Genomic DNA, 23827 nt, shown 5'->3' with positions numbered 1-23827 from the left:
CTATCAGATCAGTTACCACCATCCCTCAGTTCTCTATTAGAGCAGTTACCACCATCCCTCAGTTCACTATCAGAGCAGTTACCACCATCCCTCAGTTCACTATCAGATCAGTTACCACCATCCCTCAGTTCTCTATTAGAGTAGTTACCACCTTCCTCAGTTCTCTATCAGATCAGTTACCACCATCCCTCAGTTCTCTATTAGAGCAGTTACCACCTTCCCTCAGTTCTCTATCAGAGCAGTTACCACCATCCCTCAGTTCACTATCAGAGCAGTTACCACCATCCCTCAGTTCTCTCTCAGAGCAGTTACCACCATCCCTCAGTTCTCTATCAGATCAGTTACCACCATCCCTCAGTTCTCTATCAGATCAGTTACCACCATCCCTCAGTTCTCTATTAGAGCAGTTACCACCATCCCTCAGTTCTCTATCAGATCAGTTACCACCATCCCTCAGTTCTCTATCAGATCAGTTACCACCATCCCTCAGTTCTCTATTAGAGCAGTTACCACCTTCCCTCAGTTCTCTATCAGATCAGTTACCACCATCCCTCAGTTCACTATCAGAGCAGTTACCACCTTCCCTCAGTTCTCTATCAGATCAGTTACCACCATCCCTCAGTTCTCTATTAGAGCAGTTACCACCTTCCCTCAGTTCTCTATCAGATCAGTTACCACCATCCCTCAGTTCTCTATTAGAGCAATTACCACCATCCCTCAGTTCACTATCAGAGCAGTTACCACCATCCCTCAGTTCACTATCAGATCAGTTACCACCATCCCTCAGTTCTCTATTAGAGTAGTTACCACCTTCCTCAGTTCTCTATCAGATCAGTTACCACCATCCCTCAGTTCTCTATTAGAGCAGTTACCACCTTCCCTCAGTTCTCTATCAGAGCAGTTACCACCATCCCTCAGTTCACTATCAGAGCAGTTACCACCTTCCCTCAGTTCTCTATCAGATCAGTTACCACCATCCCTCAGTTCTCTATCAGATCAGTTACCACCATCCCTCAGTTCACTATCAGAGCAGTTACCACCATCCCTCAGTTCACTATCAGATCAGTTACCACCTTCCCTTAGTTCACTATCAGATCAGTTACCACCATCCCTCAGTTCTCTATTAGAGCAGTTACCACCTTCCCTCAGTTCTCTATCAGATCAGTTACCACCATCCCTCAGTTCACTATCAGAGCAGTTACCACCTTCCCTCAGTTCTCTATCAGATCAGTTACCACCATCCCTCAGTTCTCTATTAGAGCAGTTACCACCTTCCCTCAGTTCTCTATCAGATCAGTTACCACCATCCCTCAGTTCTCTATTAGAGCAGTTACCACCATCCCTCAGTTCACTATCAGAGCAGTTACCACCATCCCTCAGTTCACTATCAGATCAGTTACCACCATCCCTCAGTTCTCTATTAGAGTAGTTACCACCTTCCCTCAGTTCTCTATCAGATCAGTTACCACCATCCCTCAGTTCTCTATTAGAGCAGTTACCACCTTCCTCAGTTCTCTATCAGAGCAGTTACCACCATCCCTCAGTTCACTATCAGAGCAGTTACCACCATCCCTCAGTTCTCTCTCAGAGCAGTTACCACCATCCCTCAGTTCTCTATCAGATCAGTTACCACCATCCCTCAGTTCTCTATCAGATCAGTTACCACCATCCCTCAGTTCTCTATTAGAGCAGTTACCACCTTCCCTCAGTTCTCTATCAGATCAGTTACCACCATCCCTCAGTTCACTATCAGAGCAGTTACCACCTTCCCTCAGTTCTCTATCAGATCAGTTACCACCATCCCTCAGTTCTCTATTAGAGCAGTTACCACCTTCCTCAGTTCTCTATCAGATCAGTTACCACCATCCCTCAGTTCTCTATTAGAGCAATTACCATCATCCCTCAGTTCACTATCAGAGCAGTTACCACCATCCCTCAGTTCACTATCAGATCAGTTACCACCATCCCTCAGTTCTCTATTAGAGTAGTTACCACCTTCCCTCAGTTCTCTATCAGATCAGTTACCACCATCCCTCAGTTCTCTATTAGAGCAGTTACCACCTTCCCTCAGTTCTCTATCAGAGCAGTTACCACCATCCCTCAGTTCACTATCAGAGCAGTTACCACCATCCCTCAGTTCTCTCTCAGAGCAGTTACCACCATCCCTCAGTTCTCTATCAGATCAGTTACCACCATCCCTCAGTTCTCTATCAGATCAGTTACCACCATCCCTCAGTTCTCTATTAGAGCAGTTACCACCATCCCTCAGTTCTCTATCAGATCAGTTACCACCATCCCTCAGTTCTCTATCAGATCAGTTACCACCATCCCTCAGTTCTCTATTAGAGCAGTTACCACCTTCCCTCAGTTCTCTATCAGATCAGTTACCACCATCCCTCAGTTCACTATCAGAGCAGTTACCACCTTCCTCAGTTCTCTATCAGATCAGTTACCACCATCCCTCAGTTCTCTATTAGAGCAGTTACCACCTTCCCTCAGTCCTCCCCTGCAAACTCTCTATCAGATCAGTTACCACCATCCCTCAGTTCTCTATTAGAGCAATTACCACCATCCCTCAGTTCACTATCAGAGCAGTTACCACCATCCCTCAGTTCACTATCAGATCAGTTACCACCATCCCTCAGTTCTCTATTAGAGTAGTTACCACCTTCCCTCAGTTCTCTATCAGATCAGTTACCACCATCCCTCAGTTCTCTATTAGAGCAGTTACCACCTTCCCTCAGTTCTCTATCAGAGCAGTTACCACCATCCCTCAGTTCACTATCAGAGCAGTTACCACCTTCCCTCAGTTCTCTATCAGATCAGTTACCACCATCCCTCAGTTCTCTATCAGATCAGTTACCACCATCCCTCAGTTCACTATCAGAGCAGTTACCACCATCCCTCAGTTCACTATCAGATCAGTTACCACCTTCCCTTAGTTCACTATCAGATCAGTTACCACCATCCCTCAGTTCTCTATTAGAGCAGTTACCACCTTCCCTCAGTTCTCTATCAGATCAGTTACCACCATCCCTCAGTTCACTATCAGAGCAGTTACCACCTTCCCTCAGTTCTCTATCAGATCAGTTACCACCATCCCTCAGTTCTCTATTAGAGCAGTTACCACCTTCCCTCAGTTCTCTATCAGATCAGTTACCACCATCCCTCAGTTCTCTATTAGAGCAGTTACCACCATCCCTCAGTTCACTATCAGAGCAGTTACCACCATCCCTCAGTTCACTATCAGATCAGTTACCACCATCCCTCAGTTCTCTATTAGAGTAGTTACCACCTTCCCTCAGTTCTCTATCAGATCAGTTACCACCATCCCTCAGTTCTCTATTAGAGCAGTTACCACCTTCCCTCAGTTCTCTATCAGAGCAGTTACCACCATCCCTCAGTTCACTATCAGAGCAGTTACCACCATCCCTCAGTTCTCTCTCAGAGCAGTTACCACCATCCCTCAGTTCTCTATCAGATCAGTTACCACCATCCCTCAGTTCTCTATCAGATCAGTTACCACCATCCCTCAGTTCTCTATTAGAGCAGTTACCACCTTCCCTCAGTTCTCTATCAGATCAGTTACCACCATCCCTCAGTTCACTATCAGAGCAGTTACCACCTTCCCTCAGTTCTCTATCAGATCAGTTACCACCATCCCTCAGTTCACTATTAGAGCAGTTACCACCTTCCCTCAGTTCTCTATCAGATCAGTTACCACCATCCCTCAGTTCACTATTAGAGCAATTACCATCATCCCTCAGTTCACTATCAGAGCAGTTACCACCATCCCTCAGTTCACTATCAGATCAGTTACCACCATCCCTCAGTTCTCTATTAGATCAGTTACCACCTTCCCTCAGTTCACTATCAGATCAGTTACCACCATCCCTCAGTTCTCTATTAGAGCAGTTACCACCTTCCCTCAGTTCTCTATCAGTTCTCCCTCAGTTCAGAGCAGTTACCACCATCCCTCAGTTCACTATCAGAGCAGTTACCACCATCCCTCAGTTCTCTATCAGATCAGTTACCACCATCCCTCAGTTCTCTATCAGATCAGTTACCACCATCCCTCAGTTCACTATCAGATCAGTTACCACCATCCCTCAGTTCTCTATCAGATCAGTTACCACCATCCCTCAGTTCACTATCAGATCAGTTACCACCATCCCTCAGTTCTCTATCAGAGCAGTTACCACCATCCCTCAGTTCTCTATCAGAGCAGTTACCACCATCCCTCAGTTCTCTATCAGAGCAGTTACCACCATCCCTCAGTTAGTACTTCTAACTCTTGCTCTGAAGGAGCTAAAGGGTTTCTAGGTTTTTGTTACAGCCCAGCACTGAAACACTTTTTATTCAACAATTCAGGTATTGATTATTAGTTGATCAGGGTCATGTTTTAGTGCTTGGTTCTCTCTCAGGAGAAAGAAGTTACTACAGACAGACCAGGGTTGGTGACCGCTACTTCAGAGAACATGAATATTTAAATAAATAAAAGTTACACTTACTGCCACCACAAAGAAAAGCGATTGTATGAAAGAGAAATTGAGCCCAGAGTCATTGGTTATAAAATCCTCAACTTTAATCAGTTCAAAGAGTTTCACAACAACTGTAACGAGTAGAGAAGGGGAACTATTTGCCATTTACAGATTTAGTTTGGATTAGGAATTATACATTTGTTGCTTAATCAAACTATTGGCAACTAATTATTTCACTCTGGAATAAAAAGCCTTTTGTTTTATTTTGGATAGAAGACATGTTTATAAAGATCCAAATAAACAAATGCAAAAATACAAAATGAAATGTAAACCGAGTTGTGTTTATTTGAGCTCGTCTTCTAGGTAGTGTTGTTGAAGCACTACCAGCACGGTAAACATATCAATTAGTTCCAATTCAGAATCTCAAAAGCCGACTGACAGAAGCTAAACAGGAGTTTGTTATATAAAGATGCAGTTATTTTGAACCCATAAATAAAATGTCAATAACCGCTTCTTCTTTCTGTTAAAGGTCCATTTGAACGAAGAGCAACGATCCTCACAGAGGAAAACTAAACGCCCATGTCGTCTAGGCGACAGCACACGCACTCATCACACCCACAAAAAATACACTAAATAATAATGATGTTCCCATGGTAATTCATGTGCTATAGAATTGGGATGATATGCACATAATCTGACTGTCTTGCGCCGATGATGCTCCTTCCGGTCTTCCTAGTTCCCGCCTCCAGTCACAGCCAGGTGACCAAACGCAGTAGGTTTCTTTCAGTTGGGCGGAGGTTTAACCAATGAGCACGGCCGCTAGCCTGACCACCTGACACACAAAGCAGCAGCATCTCTGACTTCCTTCCTTCATAGTCCGCTAGCTTCACATTCTAACCACAATGCATTGGGTTGGGAATCAGACGCAGGGTACACACACACACACACACACACACACACACACACACACACACACACACACACACACACACACACACACACACTTCTAGAACACCACTTCATTCCTTCCAGTGTCACATCATAGTTCTAGAAGCCTCTTTGCTGAGAACTTTGACACATATGCCTTGTTGCACAAACACTCTCCTGTCTCACTATATATGTGTGTGTGTGTGTGTGTGTGTGTGTGTGTGTGAGAGAGAGAGATAACATGTGGAGGGGAGGAAACAAGTGAAGTTCAGAAATCTTACCATACGTCTGCTTCATGTCATGCAGCTAGGGGGGTGATGACCCCTGACCCCTGACCAAATAAACAGTGGAAACCTATGACACAAATCTTACCATACGTCTGCTTCATGTCATGCAGCTGGGGGGGGTGGTGATGACCCCTGACCAAATAAACAGTGGAAACAGAAGTCTCCATATAAAACAGGTGTAACGGGCCACGGGGTGACGCAGTACGTCGTCATTTACATATTGACATGGTTTTTGGTGGACAGAACACCTGATGGATGAGGACGGGCGTGTCTGCTCTCTCCGTACCTCAGCAAAGTGACCGGGGCCTCCCACCGATCTTCGTTCGGGTTAGTTTTAGTTTTGTGTGTTTGTCGGTATGCCTGTATGTACAGTAACAGCAGTTTGGTTCATGTGGCGCAGTGGCTGGACGTCTCAATCACACATCTCCTCGGGTATTTCGTGTGGGTTGAGGATACCGGGAACTGACATCTGCAGCTTGTGTTTCTCCTCCTGCGCCTGACGCAGCGACGCCTCCCGCTCCTCTAGGAACAGGTCTGTGGTGTCCTCCCCTGCAAACTCCTACAGGAGGAGAGAGAGAGACATTACCAGACAGACAGACAGACAGGTCTGTGGTGTCCTCTCCTACAGGAGGAGAGAAGGGGGTCCCTGTATATAAACATAGACAGACAGACAGACAGGTCTGTGGTGTCCTCTCCTACAGGAGGGGAGAAGGGGGTCCCTGTATATAGACACACACAGACTTTTCTAAGATTGTTACATTTACATTTACATTTAAGTCATTTAGCAGACGCTCTTATCCAGAGCGACTTACAAATTGGTGCATTCACCTTATGACATCCAGTGGAACAGCCACTTACAATAGTGCATCTAAATCTTTCTAGGGGGGTGAGAAGGATTACTTACCCTATCCTATCCTTACATCATACTAACATGGTTCCTAAGATGTTAAACACCTCCAAGGTGTTCTGAGATCTCATCATCTGACTGCAACTGCAATGAAGATGACCCCCCCCCCCATGGTTATTTATACAGAGGAACCTCGGTTGGAGGTGGAGGAAAAGGCTCACCTTAATCTGTACCAGGAAGTCCCTCAGGTGTTCCTTGAAGGCTGCAATGTCCTGGTTAAGACTGAACAGTCCTGTTACGAACACCTTGACCTGGGCACTGAGGGACAAGACAACGTAGAAGACATAGATAAACAGGACAACGGTGTTGTGGTCGTACGTGTTCTATGTAGTGAATCTGTTATTCAATGTGTTTCTATGGGCTAATAGCAGTAAGGACTATCTGTTATTCTATGTGTTTTATGGGCTGATAGCAGTAAGGACTATCTGTTATTCAATGTGTTTCTATGGGCTAATAGCAGTAAGGACTATCTGTTATTCAATGTGTTTCTATGGGCTAATAGCAGTAAGGACTGTCTGTTGTTCTATGTAGTGAATCTGTTATTCAATGTGTTTCTATGGGCTAATAGCAGTAAGGACTGTCTGTTATTCAATGTGTTTTATGGGCTAATAGCAGTAAGGAATCTGTTATTCAATGTGTTTTATGGGCTAATAGCAGTAAGGACTGTCTGTTATTCAATGTGTTTTATGGGCTAATAGCAGTAAGGACTGTCTGTTATTCAATGTGTTTTATGGGCTAATAGCAGTAAGGACTGTCTGTTATTCAATGTGTTTTATGGGCTAATAGCAGTAAGGACTGTCTGTTATTCAATGTGTTTTATGGGCTAATAGCAGTAAGGACTGTCTGTTATTAATGCGTTATTCAATAAGTTTAGGCTAGGTGCAATGTGTACAATGCAGCTGTGGGAGACTGCCGCTAATAGAAATATCAGCCCTGCAGTTATTCAATGTGATTTTATGGGCTAATAGCAGTTTTCCCTATCTGTTATTCAATGTGTTTTACTGGGCTAATAGCAGTAAATCATCTGTTATTCAATGTCAATTTATGGGCTAAACTAACAGTAAGACTTAGTCTGTTATTATGCAAGATATTTTCTGAAGGCAGATAGCATCGTAAGGACTATCTGCATTAACAGGCACGACTCAGGCCCGTATGTAGTGAACCGGTGTTATTCAATCATGTTTTATGGGCTATATGCAGTAAGACCATTGTTCATATATGGATCTGTGCAGCATTTTCCTTTCTGTTTTCCATGATTTCATCTACAACTCCAGCACCTGCTGAAAGTACCTGGATGTGCCTATGTTCTTCAGCTTTTGTCCATATATGGATTTGTGCCATTCACTTTGAACTGGACTGTGTTTACAGCATGAGCGGTCATGAGTAGATGCACTTGTTTTGAGATCAAAGCGAGAGCAGCATGTTGCCACTTGTGCACATTTTGTTCATATCATTATTAGTCAACAATTGGAGAGTGATTGTTAGTGAGTTATTAGCCCAGTTATAGATCATTATTAGTCAGCAATAGGGGAGTGATTGTTAGTGAGTTATTAGCCCAGTTATAGATCATTATTAGTCAACAAAACTAATTTATTAGCAATAGATCATTATCTAGTCAGAAGGCAGGGGATGATTGTTAGGAGTTATTGCATTAAGATCATTATTAGTCAGCAATAGGCCCGTGATTGTTAGTGAGTTATTAGACCAGTTATAGATCAATCAGTCAGCTAGGAGAGCCTGATTGTTAGTGAGTTATTAGCCCAGTTATAGATCATTATTAGTCAGCAATAGGAGAGTGATTGTTAGTGAGTTATTAGCCCAGTTATAGATCATTAGTAGTCAACAATAGGAGCACCTGTTAAAAGTTATTATGTGCCAGTTATAGATCATTATTAGTCAACAATAGGAGATTTGTTAGTGAGTTATTAGAGTTATAGATCATGTGTTAGTCAGCAATAGGAGCGGTGATTGTTAGTGAGATTAGCACTTATAGTTTTGAGATCAATAGGAGAGATTGTTAGTGAGTTATTAGCCCAGTTATAGATATTTTGTCAGCAATATCCTTTGATTGTTAGTGAGTTATTAGTCCAGTTATAGATCATTAGTAGTCAGCAATAGGGGAGTGATTGTTAGTGAGTTATTAGCCCAGTTATAGATCATTAGTAGTCAGCAATAGGGGAGTGATTGTTAGTGAGTTATTAGCCCAGTTATAGATCATTATTAGTCAGCAATAGGAGAGTGATTGTTAGTGAGTTATTAGCCCAGTTATAGATCATTATTAGTCAGCAATAGGAGTGATTGTTAGTGAGTTATTAGCCCAGTTATAGATCATTATTAGTCAGCAATAGGGGAGTGATTGTTAGTGAGTTATTAGCCCAGTTATAGATCATTATTAGTCAGCAATAGGGGAGTGATTGTTAGTGAGTTATTAGCCCAGTTATAGATCATTATTAGTCAGCAATAGGGGAGTGATTGTTAGTGAGTTATTAGCCCAGTTATAGATCATTATTAGTCAGCAATAGGGGGTGATTGTTTCCTTATTAGCACAAAATCATTACATTAGTCAGCAATAGACATCTCTGTTAAGTTATTAGTCAGTTATAGATCTTATTAGTCAGCAATAAAGGAGAGTGATTGTATTTTGAGTTACAGGAGTTATAGATCATAAGTCAGCAATAGGAGAGTGATTGTTATCAGTTTTAGCCTGTTCTAGAATCATGGTATTAGTAAATAATGATGATTGTTTGAGTTATTAGTTCAGTTATAGATCATTATTAGTCAGCAATAGGAGATGTGATTGTTAGTGAGTTATTGAGCAGTTATAGATCATTATGAAGACAGCTGGTTGTTGTGATTGTTAGTGAGTTATTAGCCCAGTGTTGATCTTCCCTTCCTCCAATAGGTTAAACATGTGTTCAAAAGGACAAAACATGTACATTTCTAGACATCTCTGCCAAGTGGGGGGGGCATTTTGAGACAGGACATAAGCAGAGCATGGCAGAGGGTAGCATCATTTTCCTGGGGGTATGTAAATAATGATGAATTTTATTTAGTTCATAAAGGTACTTACTCCTGTAGATGTGGGAAAGCAGTTTTGAGCAGGTTGGCCACGTCCTCCTGTATGAAGACCTGGTTGTTGCCGGGGTTGGAGGGGTTGAGCTGGGTGTTGATATTCCCTTCCTCCACCAGGTTAAACATGTAGGTCAGGATGGAGGCATGCATCGTCAGGCCTGGGGGAGAGGCAGAGAGACACACACACCAGACATGCACCGTTAGGTGATATGGATTTATACAAATGGTAAAACAGAACAAGAGACAGGTGTTTTTACCGGCAGTTTGTGCGTGTGTGTCCCAGCAAGCACATAACGTTCTGAGAACCATAGGTTTCTTAGAGCTTAGTGAGGGTGTGGTTGTTCTATGGCTATTTACCATACAACCTTCCCACAACTTCCTGGGAATGGTGCAGGATAGTTGCATGGCTTTGGAACATTCTCAGCACATTTAACTTGACAAAAAAAAAAACGCTATTTGCTTTGTATATCATTACTTTAACAAAACGTTTCCTAAAAGTTCAAACATGATTACATTAACATGGTTACAATTTCGGTAACGTTCTCCAACTGGTTTGACATTGGGAATGAGAACATTAAGAAACAAAGTTATTCTGTGGGAATTTCAGTAATTCAGCATAACATTTCCTTCAGGTTTCCTCGTGGTTCTATTTAAAATCATGTTCTCAATTTGTTCCAAGAACGTTAAGGACACTTTCCATTAAAAAAAAACACAAGAAAACATTAGTAGAACGTTCAGAGAACGTTCTAAGAATGTAATTGGAAAAAACATACATTCTCAGAATGTGAAGAAAACATTCTGTAAACTTTAGTAACATTCTAAGAATGTTATTTAAAAACATACATTCTCAGAACGTGAAGAAAACATTCTGTAAACTTTAGTAACGTTCTAAGAATGTTATTTAAAAACATATACATTCTGTTCTCAGCATCAACAAAACCGTCTATCCTCCATCTTGTTAAGTGTGTTCAGGTGTTAGCCACGCCCACTGATTGGCCACAGCTGATCTTAATGAGTCTTGATTTCCTTTGAAATGGGGTCTGTTTGAATAGACTAAAAGGAACAGCTTTGTATGAGTTAAAAACATGGCATGCTAGCTGCATCCTGGTGGTGCAGTGGACGAATTCAATGGATAGAGAATAGAAGATTATAGGCTTGAATCCCACTGATGCCATGTCACAATAAAACAGAAATGTGCTTGTAGGGCTGAGAATTGCCAGAGACCTCACGATACGATATCACAATACTTAAGTGCTGATATTATATCTATTTGATACTGTGATTTTATTGCGAATTGATGTTCCAAACATATTTAACATAAAATAACCTAAAATAAACCAAAACATCATCAAAGATAATATCAATATGTGTTTTTATCACTATGTGTTCTCATTTAATGCCCAAGAAACATTCAGTGAAAGTTTTAAAATAACCTAAAATAACCTCGTTTTTTTTTCTCATTTTTTTTTTTTTTTTTTTAACTCAAAATAACCTCTTAGAGAATTAATAAAACCTTCTAGGAAAACTTTCAAGGAACCAGAGTAAAACGATCTCAGAACCTCCCAGCAAACTAAAAATGTCCATTACCAGAACAGGAAAAATGTTCACTTCCGTTCTCAGAAAGTAAAAAAAAAAAAAAACGTTTTGTTTACCAGTCAGGAAACGTACGGTTTCGTTCTCAGAACCAATGGGAACAAAACACACAATTCCCACAACTTCCAAGGAACCAAATGTGCTCGCTGGGGTGTGTGTTTGTATTCAGTACTCACCGGCAGAGAGAGTGTGTGTGTGTGTGTGTGTGTGTGTGTGTGTGCTCATCTGTACTCACCAGCAGTGTGTGATGTGTGCGTGCTCATCTGTACTCACCAGCAGTGTGTGTGTGTGCTCATCTGTACTCACCAGCAGTGTGTGATGTGTGCTCATCTGTACTCACCAGCAGTGTGTGATGTGTGCTCATCTGTACTCACCAGCAGTGTGTGATGTGTGTGTACTGTACTCACCAGCAGTGTGTGATGTGTGTGTACTGTACTCACCAGCAGTGTGTGATGTGTGTGTACTGTACTCACCAGCAGTGTGTGATGTGTGTGTACTGTACTCACCAGCAGTGTGTGATGTGTGTGTGTGTGTACTGTACTCACCAGCAGTGTGTGTGTGTACTGTACTCACCAGCAGTGTGTGATGTGTCAGTGACCACAGAGAAGATGTGTTGGAGGATGTCACAGAAGTATGTCTGGTAGAAGCTCTGTGCTGCAGCCTCTTCCTGAGTCACGTTCTGCAGTAGAGTGTAGAGGATCTGAAGGCCTGCCACAGGAACATACACAATATGTATCACATACAGTGCATTCTAAAACTGATTCTTGTTTTTTTGTCTGGTAGAAGCTCAATGCGACAGCACAATACTTCCATAATGACCTGCACAGAGTACCCCATAATGATCTGAAGGCCTGCCACAGGAACATACACAATATGTATCACATACAGTGCATTCTAAAACTGATTCTTGTTTTTTTTCCTCAATCGACACACAATACCCCATAATGACCTCACAATACCCCATAATGACATCACAATACCCCATAATAACAAAGCAAAAATATTAAAAACTGTCCAATGTATCCTACTCATTCAAAGGTTTTTCTTTATTTTTTACTATTTTCAACATTCTAGAATAATAGTGAAGACATCAAAACTATGAAATACACTTATGAAATCATGTAGTAACCAAAAAAATGTTAAACAAATAAAAATATTTATTTTAGATTCTTTATAGTAGACACCTTTTGCCTTTGACAGATTTGCACACTTGGCATTCTCTCAACCAGCTTCATGAGGTGGTCATCTGGAATGCATTTAAATGATTAGGTGTGCCTTGTTAAAAGTTAATTTGTGGAATTTCTTTCCTTCTTAATGTGTTTGAGCCAATGTGTTGTGACAAGGTAGGGCGGTATACAGAATATAGCCCTATTTGGTGATAGACCAAGTCCATATTATGGCAAGAATAGCTCAAATTTTATTTTACCTATATTTCACTAGGCAAGTCAGTTAAGAACAAATTCTTATTTACAATGACAGCCTAGGAACAGTGGGTTAACTGCCTTGTTCAGGGGCAGAACGACAGATTTTTACCCTGTCAACTCGGGGATTCAATCCATCAACCTTTCGGATACTGGCCCAACTCTCTAACCACTAGGCTACCTGCCACCCCCAAAATAAGCAAAGAGAAACGACAGTTCTTCGTTACATGAATGAGGTCGGGCACTGATGTTGGGCGATTAGGCCTGGCTCGCAGTCAGCATTCCAATTCATCCCAAAGGTGTTTGATGGTGTTGAAGTCAGGGCTCTGTGCAGGCCAGTCAAGTCCTTCCACACTGATCTCGACAAACCACTTCTGTATGGACCTCGCTTTGTGCACAGGGACATTGTCATGTTGAAACAGGGAATGTCCTTCCCCAAACTGTTGCCACAAAGTTGGAAGCACAGAATGGTCTAGAATGTCATTGTATGCTGTGAGGTTAAGATTTCCCTTCTCTGGAACTAAAGGGTCCGGACCATGAAAAACAGTCCCAGACCATTATACCTCCTCCACCTAACTCGCTCTGGATAAGAGCGTCTGCTAAATGACTTAAATGTAAATGTTTACAGTTGGCACAATGCATTGCAGTAGGCAGAGTTCTCCTGGCATTCACCAAACCCAGATTCGTCCGCAAACTGCCAAATGGTGAACCGTGATTCATCACTCCAGAGAACGTGCTTCCACTGCTCCAGAGTCCAATGGCGGGTATACACCTCTCCAGCCGACACTTGGCATTGCGCCGCTGCTACGCCATGGAAACCCATTTCATGAAGCTCCCGAAAAGTTATTGTGCTGATGTTGCTTCCAGGGGGAATTTGGAACTTGGTAGTGAGTGTTGTGTGGCCTACCACTTTGCGGCTGAGCCGTTGTTGCTCCTAAACGTTTCCACTTCACAATAACAGCCCTTACAGATAACCGGGGCAGCTCTAGCAGGGCAGAAATCTTACAAACTGACTTGTTGGAAAGGTGGCATCCTATGACAGTGCAACGTTTAAAGTCACTGAGCTCTTCAGTAAGGATATTCTACTGCCAAGGTTTGTCTATGGAGATTGCATGGTTGTGTGCTCGATTTTATACACCTGTAAGCAACAGGTTTGGCTGAAATAGCCAAATCCACTCATTTGAAGGGGTGTCCATATACTTTTGTATATATAGTGCATTTACAATAGAAAGTCAATACGTACATGTCTGTAGTGTGTGTGTGTTAGCGTGTGTGTGTTAGCGTGTGTGTGTCTCTTCAAAGTCCCCGCTGTTCCATAAGGTGTATTTGTATCTGTTTTAACTGCTAGCATCAGTTACTTGATGTGGAATAGAGTTCCATGTAGTACTGTGGAATAGAGTTCCATGTAGTCATGGCTCTATGTAGTACTGTGGAATAGAGTTCCATGTAGTCATGGCTCTAAGTAGTACTGTGGAATAGAGTTCCATGTAGTCATGGCTCTATGTAGTTCTGTGCGCCTCCCATAGTCTGTTCAGGACTTGAGGACTGTGAAGAGACCTCTGGTGGCATGTCTTGTGGGGTATGTTGGGTGTCCGAACTGTGTGCTAGTAGTTTAAACTAGAGGTCTAGTTTAAACTAGAGGTCGACGATTATGATTTTTCAATGCCGATACCGATTATTGGAGGACCAAAAAAGGCCAATACCGATTAAAATCGGCCAATTTTTATATATATATTTGTAATAATGACAATTACAACAATACTGAATGAGCACTTATTTTAACCTAATATAAATACATAAATAAAATTGATTTAGTCTCAAATAAATAATGAAACATGTTCAATTTGGTTTAAATAATGTAAAAACAAAGTGTTGGAGAAGAAAGTAAAAGTACAATATGTGCCATGTAAGAAAGCTAACGTTTAAGTTCCTTGCTCAGAACATGAGAACATATGAAAGCTGGTGGTTCCTTTTAACACGAGTCTTCAATATTCCCAGGTAAGAAGTTTTAGGCTATAGTATTCATAAGACTATTTCTCTCTATACCATTTGTTTTTCATACACCTTTGACTATTGGATGTTCTAATAGGTACTTTAGTAAATGCAGGAAAGTGCTGTCTGAATTAATGCTTTCGAGCCTGCTGCTGCCTACCACCACTCAGTCAGACTGCTCAATCAAATCATAGACTTAATTATAATATAATAACACACAGAAAGACGAGCCTTAGGTCATTAATATGGTCAAATCAGGAAACTATAATTTCGAAAACAAAACGTTTATTCTTTCAGTGAATTATCTAACGGGTGGCATCCCTAAGTCTAAATATTGCTGTTACATTGCACTACCTTCAATGTTATGTCAAAATTATGTACAATTCTGGCAAATTAATTACTGTCTTTGTTAGGAAGAAATTATCTTCACACAGTTCGCAACGAGCCAGGCGGCCCAAACTGCTGCATATACCCTGACTCTGCTTGCACAGAACACAAGAGAAGTGACACAATTTACCTAGTTAAAAGAAATTCATGTTAGCAGGCAATGTTAACTAAATATGCAGGTTTAAAAATATATACGTGTGTATTGATTTTAAGAAAGGCATTGATGTTTATGGTTAGGTACACACTGGTGCAACGACAGTGCTTTTTTCGCGAATGCGCTTGTTAAATCACCCGTTTGTAAGTCGCTCTGGATAAGAGCGTCTGCTAAATGACTTAAATGTAAATGTTTGGCGAAGTAGGCTGTGATTCAATGACAAATTAACGGGCACCGCATCGATTATATGCAACGGAGGACAAGCTAGTTAACCTAGTAATATCATCAACCATGTGTAGTTAACTAGTGATTATGTTAAGATTGTTTTTTATAAGATAAGTTTAATGCTAGCTAACACCTTACCATGGCTCCTTGCTGCACTCACATAACAGGTAGTCAGCCTGCCATGCAGTCTCCTCGTGGAGTGCAATGTAATCAGCCATAATCGGTGTCCAAAAATGCAGATTACCGATCGTTATGAAAACTTGAAATCGGCCCTAATTAATCGTCCGTTTCCGATTAATCAGTCGACCTCTAGTTTAAACAGACAGCTCGGTGCATTCAGCTTGTCAACACTTCTTACAAAAACAAGCAGTGATGAAGTCAATCTCTCTTCTCTACTTTGAGCCAGGGGAGATTGACATGCATATTATTAATGTTAGCTCTCCGTGTACATTTAAGGGCCAGCCGTGCTGCCCTGTTCTGAGACAGCCGTGCTGCCCTGTTCTGAGACAGCCGTGCTGCCCTGTTCTGAGACAGCCGTGCTGCCCTGTTCTGAGACAGCCGTGCTGCCCTGTTCTGAGACAGCCGTGCTGCCCTGTTCTGAGACAGCCGTGCTGCCCTGTTCTGAGACAGCCGTGCTGCCCCTTTCTGAGACAGCCGTGCTGCCCCGTTCTGAGACAGCCGTGCTGCCCCGTTCTGAGACAGCCGTGCTGCCCTGTTCTGAGACAGCCGTGCTGCCCTGTTCTGAGACAGACGTGCTGCCCTGTTCTGAGACAGCCGTGCTGCCCTGTTCTGAGACAGCCGTGCTGCCCTGTTCTGAGACAGCCGTGCTGCCCTGTTCTGAGACAGCCGTGCTGCCCTGTTCTGAGACAGCCGTGCTGCCCCTTTCTGAGACAGCCGTGCTGCCCCGTTCTGAGACAGCCGTGCTGCCCCGTTCTGAGACAGCCGTGCTGCCCCGTTCTGAGACAGCCGTGCTGCCCTGTTCTGAGACAGCCGTGCTGCCCTGTTCTGAGACAGACGTGCTGCCCTGTTCTGAGACAGCCGTGCTGCCCTGTTCTGAGACAGCCGTGCTGCCCCGTTCTGAGACAGCCGTGCTGCCCCGTTCTGAGACAGCCGTGCTGCCCTGTTCTGAGACAGCCGTGCTGCCCTGTTCTGAGACAATTGTACTTTTCCTGTCCCTCTTTGTGGCACCTGACCACATGACTGGATAGTAGTCCAGATGCGACTAAACTAGGGCCTGTAGGACCTGCCTTGTTGATAGTGTTGTTAAGAAGGCAGAGCAGCGCTTTTTATGGACAGACTTCTCCCCATCTTAGCTACTGTTGTATCAACATGTTTTGACTATGACAGTCCTGGGTTACTCCAAGCAGTTTAGTCACCTCAACTTGCTCGATTTCATTACAATATTTAACTGAGGTTTAGGGTTTAGTGAATGACTTGTCCCAAATACAATGATTTTAGATTTGTAAATATTTAGGACTAACTTATTCCTTGCCACCCATTCTGAAACTGACTGCAGCTCTTTGTTAAGTGTTGCAGTGATTTCACCGACTGTAGTAGCTGACGTGTATAGTGTTGAGTCATCCACATATGTTGACACACTGGCTTTACTCAAAGGTCATTAGTAAGGATTGAAAAAAAGAAAGGGGCCTAGACAGCTGCCCTGGGGAATTCCTGATTCTACCTGGATTATGTTGGAGAGATTTCCATTAAAGAACACCCTCTGTGTTCTGTTAGACAGGTAACTCTTTATCCACATTATAGCAGGGGATGTAAAGCCATAACACATACGTTTTTCCTGCAGCAGACTATGATCAATAATGTGAAAAAGATGCACTGATATCTAACAAAACAGCTTCCATAACCTTTTTATCATCAATTTGTCTCAGCCAATCGTCAGTCATTTATGTAAGTGCCGTGCATGTTGAACGCCCTTCCTTATAAGAGCGCTGAAAGTCACGTTGTCAATTTGTTCACTGTAAAATAGCATTGTGTCTGGTCAAACACCATTTTCCCCAAAAGTTTACTAAGGGTTGGTAACAGGCTGATTGGTTGTCTATTTGAGCCAGTAAAGGGGGCTTTACTATTCTTGGGTATCAGAATGAATTTAGCTTCCCTCCAGGCCCGAAGGCACACACTTCCTTGTTGGCTGAGATTGAAGATATGGAAAATAGGAGTGCCAATATCGTCCGCTATTATGTTGATAGACAACAATCATTTGTTCACCTCTTCCACACTCACTTTACGGAATTAAAAAGGACAATGCTTGTCTTTCATAATTTGCTCAGTTATACTTGGATGTGTAAAGTCAGCATTTGTTGCTGGCATGTCATGCCTAAATTTGCTAATCTTGCCAATGAAAATATATAATTAAAGTAGTTGGCAATATCAGTGTGTTTTGTGATTAATGAGCCATCTGATTCAATGAATGATGGAGCTGAGTTTACCTTTGTGCCCCAAATGTAATTTCAGATGCTCCAAAGCTTTTTTTACTATCACTCTTTATATAATTTATCTTTGTTTCATAGTATAGTTTCTTATTCTTTTCATTCAGTTTAGTCACATTATTTCTTAATTTGCAGTACTTTAGCCAAATCGGATGTGCATCCAGACTCATGTGTCATTCTTTTTGCCTCCTCCCTCTCAACCGTACAATCATTTTTGTATTCATCAGTCCGGGGGGGATTTAACCGTTGTTACAGTCATTTTCTAAATGGGTGCGTGCTTATTAAGTAACTGGAAGAAGCCATTTCATGAAACGTGTTAAGTGCAGCGTCTGGTTGCTTCTCATTACACACCACAGACCAGCAAATATCATTTACATTAACATAAGAATCACTACAAAACTGATTGTATGACCTCTTATATACTGTATTAGGCCCAGCATTTGGAACTTTGTTTTTTACTAGATATGACTACTATAATCACTACATCCTATGGATTTGAATACTGCTTTAAAAAAAAAAGATTTGTAAAGATGTGTAAAGATGTAATCAATACATGTGGACGATTTCATTCATGTGCTGTCATTCGTAAAGGAAAGCACTTGTGTGTGTGTGTGTGTGTGTGTGTGTGTGTGTGTGTGTGTGTGTGTGTGTGTGTGTGTGTGTGTGTGTGTGTGTGTGTGTGTTCAAGCCTCACCTGTGTCGGCCACGTTCCTCATGGTGTGTTTGAAGGCCCAGATGATGGAGTCCAGCACCAGTTTGAACTGGGCCGGAGGGATAGCCAGGAATGCTGGGAAACAATGGGAGTTGACCGCCTGCAGCAGGTAGAAGAAATGAGTCCTGTGTTCCGGGTACTCCTCAAAGTCCTGGAGGGAGAGAGAGAGACGGGACATATTGATGAGAACCAACCGACAACACTCCATGGAGAGAGACCCCTACAGTCAGTATGGAAATGGAACACTCCATGGAGTGACCCCCTACAGTCAGTATGGAAATGGAACACTCCATGGAGAGACCCCCTACAGTCAGTATGGAAATGGAACACTCCATGGAAATGGACACTCCATGGACCCTTACAGTCAGTATGGAAATGAACACTCCATGGAGAGAGACCCCCTACAGTCAGTATGGAAATGGAACACTCCATGGAGAGTGACCCCCCCCTACAGTCAGTATGGAAATGGAACACTCCATGGAGAGACCCCTTACAGTCAGTATGGAAATGGAACACTCCATGGAGAGACCCCCCTTACAGTCAGTATGGAAATGGAACACTCCATGGAGAGACCCCCATGGAACACTCCATGGAGAGACCCCTACAGACCCCATGGAGAGACCCCTACAGTTAGTATGGAAATGGAACACTCCATGGAGAGAGACCCCCTACAGTCAGTATGGAAATGGAACACTCCATGGAGAGAGACCCCCTACAATCAGTATGGAAATTGAACACTCCATGGAGAGAGACCCCCTACAGTCAGTATGGAAATGGAACACTCCATGGAGAGAGACCCCCTACAATCAGTATGGAAATGGAACACTCCATGGAGAGAGACCCCCTACAGTCAGTATGGAAATGGAACACTCCATGGAGAGACCCCTTACAGTCAGTATGGAAATGGAACACTCCATGGAGAGACCCCTTACAGTCAGTATGGAAATGGTACACTCCATGGAGAGACCCCCTACAGTTAGTATGGAAATGGAACACTCCATGGAGAGTGACCCCCTACAGTTAGTATGGAAATGGAACACTCCATGGAGAGAGACCCCCTACAGTCAGTATGGAAATGGAACACTCCATGGAGAGACCCCTACAGTCAGTATGGAAATGGAACACTCCATGGAGAGACCCCCTACAGTCAGTATGGAAATGGAACACTCCATGGAGAGACCCCCTACAGTCAGTATGGAAATGGAACACTCCATGGAGAGAGACCCCCTACAGTTAGTATGGAAATGGAACACTCCATGGAGAGACCCCTACAGTTAGTATGGAAATGGAACACTCCATGGAGAGAGACCCCCTACAGTCAGTATGGAAATGGAACACTCCATGGAGAGAGACCCCTACAGTCAGTATGGAAATGGAACACTCCATGGAGAGAGACCCCTACAGTCAGTATGGAAATGGAACACTCCATGGAGAGACCCCCTACAGTTAGTATGGAAATGGAACACTCCATGGAGAGACCCCCTACAGTTAGTATGGAAATGGAACACTCCATGGAGAGAGACCCCCTACAGTCAGTATGGAAATGGAACACTCCATGGAGAGAGACCCCTACAGTTATTAATGAAATGGGACACTCCATGGAGAGAGACCCCTACAGTTAGTATGGAAATGGTACACTCCATGGAGAGAGACCCCCTACAGTCAGTATGGAAATGGAACACTCCATGGAGAGAGACCCCCTACAGTTAGTATGGAAATGGAACACTCCATGGAGAGAGACCCCCTACAGTTAGTATGGAAATGGAACACTCCATGGAGAGAGACCCCCTACAGTCAGTATGGACATGGAACACTCCATGGAGAGAGACCCCCTACAGTCAGTATGGAAATGGAACACTCCATGGAGAGTGACCCCTACAGTCAGTATGGAAATGGTACACTCCATGGAGAGACCCCCTACAGTCAGTATGGACATGGAACACTCCATGGAGAGAGACCCCCTACAGTCAGTATGGAAATGGGGGTCTTAGTGAACTACCTCTTTAAATGGACTTATTTTGTTGTCATTTGTCTTGTTTCAGAGGATGGTTACAGGTACAAAAACAATCAAATCAATGCATACAAGATAACCCGACCCATCCCCCCCTCAGTCCCCACCCACATCCTCCCTCCCCACCCAGAAACCATGCTTCCTACACCCTCAGATTATGGGATGCCAAGGTCAGATTTGTCCATATTCTGTTCCAGTTAAAGCGTTGTTCAGATTCAATTAGATCTGTAGAATTTACTCTTTTAATGTCTAGTTCAGAATATGAGCTTTCCAAAAGTTGTTTATATATTATTGAGGTCAATCCTTTCAGGAACCCAGATCATTTATTTATAAATCACATCATTGGATGTTTTGGTAGTTTGGTTTGTACTTTTGACAAATTGTGCCTACTATGTCAAGGATTTACAGCCATAATGACATCAACATGTTAAGAGTACATTTTATAAACTATAAAGATGAAAGTTTAGAACAACACCCACTATTAATAATGCTGATACTTACTTTATTGATCATGTTGAGCGTGCATTCGAACACGGCATCGAAGATCTGCGGGATCTCCCCGGTGATGTGTCCGCCCAGCTTGTTGACGATGGTTGCCATGGTGCTGAGGACCTCGGGCTCCCGGGCGGCGGGGACGTTGCGCTGGTAGTCGATGAGAACGGCGTCGAGCAGCGGCGGAACAAAGTTCTCCCCCACCTGGAAGGAAGGAACACCGGACGGATCAACGGACAGATCAACGCGGCAGAGGAAGGAATGTTGTTATGTTCTCACCAGGTTACTGTAGAACAGGACTGAGGTCAGTGTGTGTGTTTGTTACTAAGGACTAAGTGACCAACACGGTTGTCTTTCAAACTCTTAAGGAAGTTGAGAATTCAAGCAGCTTTTCGCAGCTTTTTGTTAAAAATCGTGCAACATTTCAGCGCCCTGCTATTCATGCCAGGAATATAGTATATGCATATGATTAGTATGTGTGGATAGAAAACACTCAGACGTTTCTAAAACTGGTTAAATCACGGCTGTGGCTTTAACAGAACGTGCGTTTCATCGAAAAGTGCATGAAAATATGATCACTGAAAATTGAAAAAAATATCCATCCGTGACTTCAAGGAATTGTTCAAAGTGAACCGAATTAAAGTAGGCCGAGGTTACACTGCCTACAGCTCCCACACGTTGTCTAGAGTCTTGTCATTTGATTCGCAATTGATTCTTGGTCTAACCGAATCAGGGGAACTCCTTCCCTCCGGTCTCCGACCGGATGTTTTGGTCGAGCTCTCTTCGGACATGTTTTGGCCACCGACAGCTAATGAATTTACATCGCCTCCTGATGAATTTTATCGCTTATTAACGTGTACTAATACCTAAAGTTGCATTACAAAAGTATTTTGAAGTGTTTTGTGAAAGTTTATCGTCGACTTTTTGAATTTTAAAAAATGACGTTACGTTATGAAACGCTATTTTTTTCCGTTTATCACACAGTATTCTTAGATCGATATCTAGGCTATATATGGACCGATTTAATCGAAAAAAAGACCCTAAATGATGTTTATGGGACATCTAGGAGTGCCAAGAAAGAAGCTCGTCAAAGGTAATGAATGTTTTATATTTTATTTCAGCGTTTTTGGTTTGCACAGGCTAACGCAAAATCTGTCGTGTTAGGTGACGCTGCAGTATTTTGAGGGTGCATGGTATCAGATAATAGCTTCTCATGCTTTCGCCGAAAAGCATTTTACAAATCTGACTTGGTGGATAGATTCACAACGAGTGTAGCTTTAATTCAATATATTGTATGTCAATTTTAATGAAAGTTTGAGGTTTATCAACCTCTATAGGTGGCGCTCTAACATTTCCGCTGATTGTGGTTCCCACCTCGGTACCACGTCCTCAAGAATTAAGGGGAGAGTTTCCCCAATCCATTCCTGGAGTACACACAGGACTGACACGTACTGCTTTAAACAGTCCGGTTGGACAGTCTAGGGTGGAGAAGTATTTTCTGTCTAGTACCGATATATCCTGATACATGTAGTACCAATATATCCTGATACATGTAGTACCAATATATCCTGATACATGTAGTACCAATATATCCTGATACATGTAGTACCAATATATCCTGATACATGTGGTACCAATATATCCTGATACATGTGGTACCAATATATCCTGATACATGTAGTACCAATATATCCTGATACATGTAGTACCAATATATCCTGATACATGTAGTACCAATATATCCTGATACATGTGGTACCAATATATCCTGATATATGTAGTACCAATATATCCTGATATATGTAGTACCAATATATCCTGATATACAGTTTAAGTCGGATGTTTACATACACCTTGGCCAAATACATGTGGTACCAATATATCCTGATACATGTAGTACCAATATATCCTGATACATGTGGTACCAATATATCCTGATACATGTGGTACCAATATATCCTGATACATGTAGTACCAATATATCCTGATACATGTAGTACCAATATATCCTGATACACGTAGTACCAATATATCCTGATACATGTGGTACCAATATATCCTGATACATGTAGTAACAATATATCCTGATATATGTAGTACCAATATATCCTGATATATGTAGTACCAATATATCCTGATATACAGTTTAAGTCGGATGTTTACATACACCTTGGCCAAATACATTTCAACTCAGTTTTTCACAATTCCTGACATTTAATCCTTGTCAGAATTTCCTGTTTTAAGTCAAGTAGGATCACCACTATTTTAAGAATGTGAAATGTCAGAATAATAGTAGAGAGAATGATTTATTTCAGCTTTTATTTTTTTCATCACATTCCCAGTGGGTCAGAAGTTTACATACACTTAATTAGTATTTAGTAGCATTGCCTAAAAATTGTTTAACTTGGGTCAGAGGTTTGTGTAGCCTTCCACAAGCTTCCCACAATAAATTGGGTGAATTTATGCCCATTCCTCCTGACAGACCTGGTGTAACCGAGTCAGGTTTGTAGGCCTCCTTGCTCGGACACACGCCTTTTCAGTTCTGCCACACATTTTCTATAGGATTGAGGTAAGGGCTTTGTGATGGCCACTCCAACACTTTGACTTTGTTGTCCTTAAGCCATTTTGCAACAACTTTGGAAGTATGCTTGGGGTCATTGTCCATTTGGAAGACCCATTTGCGACCAAGCTTTAACTTCCTGACTGATGTCTTGAGATGTTG

The 23827-nt window shown here is 42.4% G+C and overlaps 1 protein-coding gene across 1 annotated transcript in view; it reads right to left on the bottom strand.

The window, feature by feature from the left end:
* Nucleotides 1-4560: 4560 nt before the first annotated feature.
* Nucleotides 4561-23827, bottom strand: part of LOC118381297 (exportin-1-like) — a 76864-nt gene continuing 57597 nt past the window's right edge. Inside the window, exons 25-30 of the mRNA XM_052511747.1 lie at nucleotides 21115-21309; nucleotides 18585-18753; nucleotides 11841-11975; nucleotides 9673-9832; nucleotides 6764-6860; nucleotides 4561-6254 (exon numbers count right to left, since the gene is read on the bottom strand). Of these exons, the coding sequence (XP_052367707.1) occupies nucleotides 6108-6254; nucleotides 6764-6860; nucleotides 9673-9832; nucleotides 11841-11975; nucleotides 18585-18753; nucleotides 21115-21309 (903 nt within the window). The 3' untranslated portion in view covers nucleotides 4561-6107. The remainder of the gene's footprint in view (nucleotides 6255-6763; nucleotides 6861-9672; nucleotides 9833-11840; nucleotides 11976-18584; nucleotides 18754-21114; nucleotides 21310-23827) is intronic.

This window comes from Oncorhynchus keta, unplaced genomic scaffold (assembly GCF_023373465.1).
Source record: "Oncorhynchus keta strain PuntledgeMale-10-30-2019 unplaced genomic scaffold, Oket_V2 Un_contig_7430_pilon_pilon, whole genome shotgun sequence".
Classification (NCBI taxonomy): domain Eukaryota; kingdom Metazoa; phylum Chordata; class Actinopteri; order Salmoniformes; family Salmonidae; genus Oncorhynchus; species Oncorhynchus keta.
Note: the sequence above shows the minus strand (reverse complement) of the source record. Positions and strands in the feature narration are given on the sequence as shown.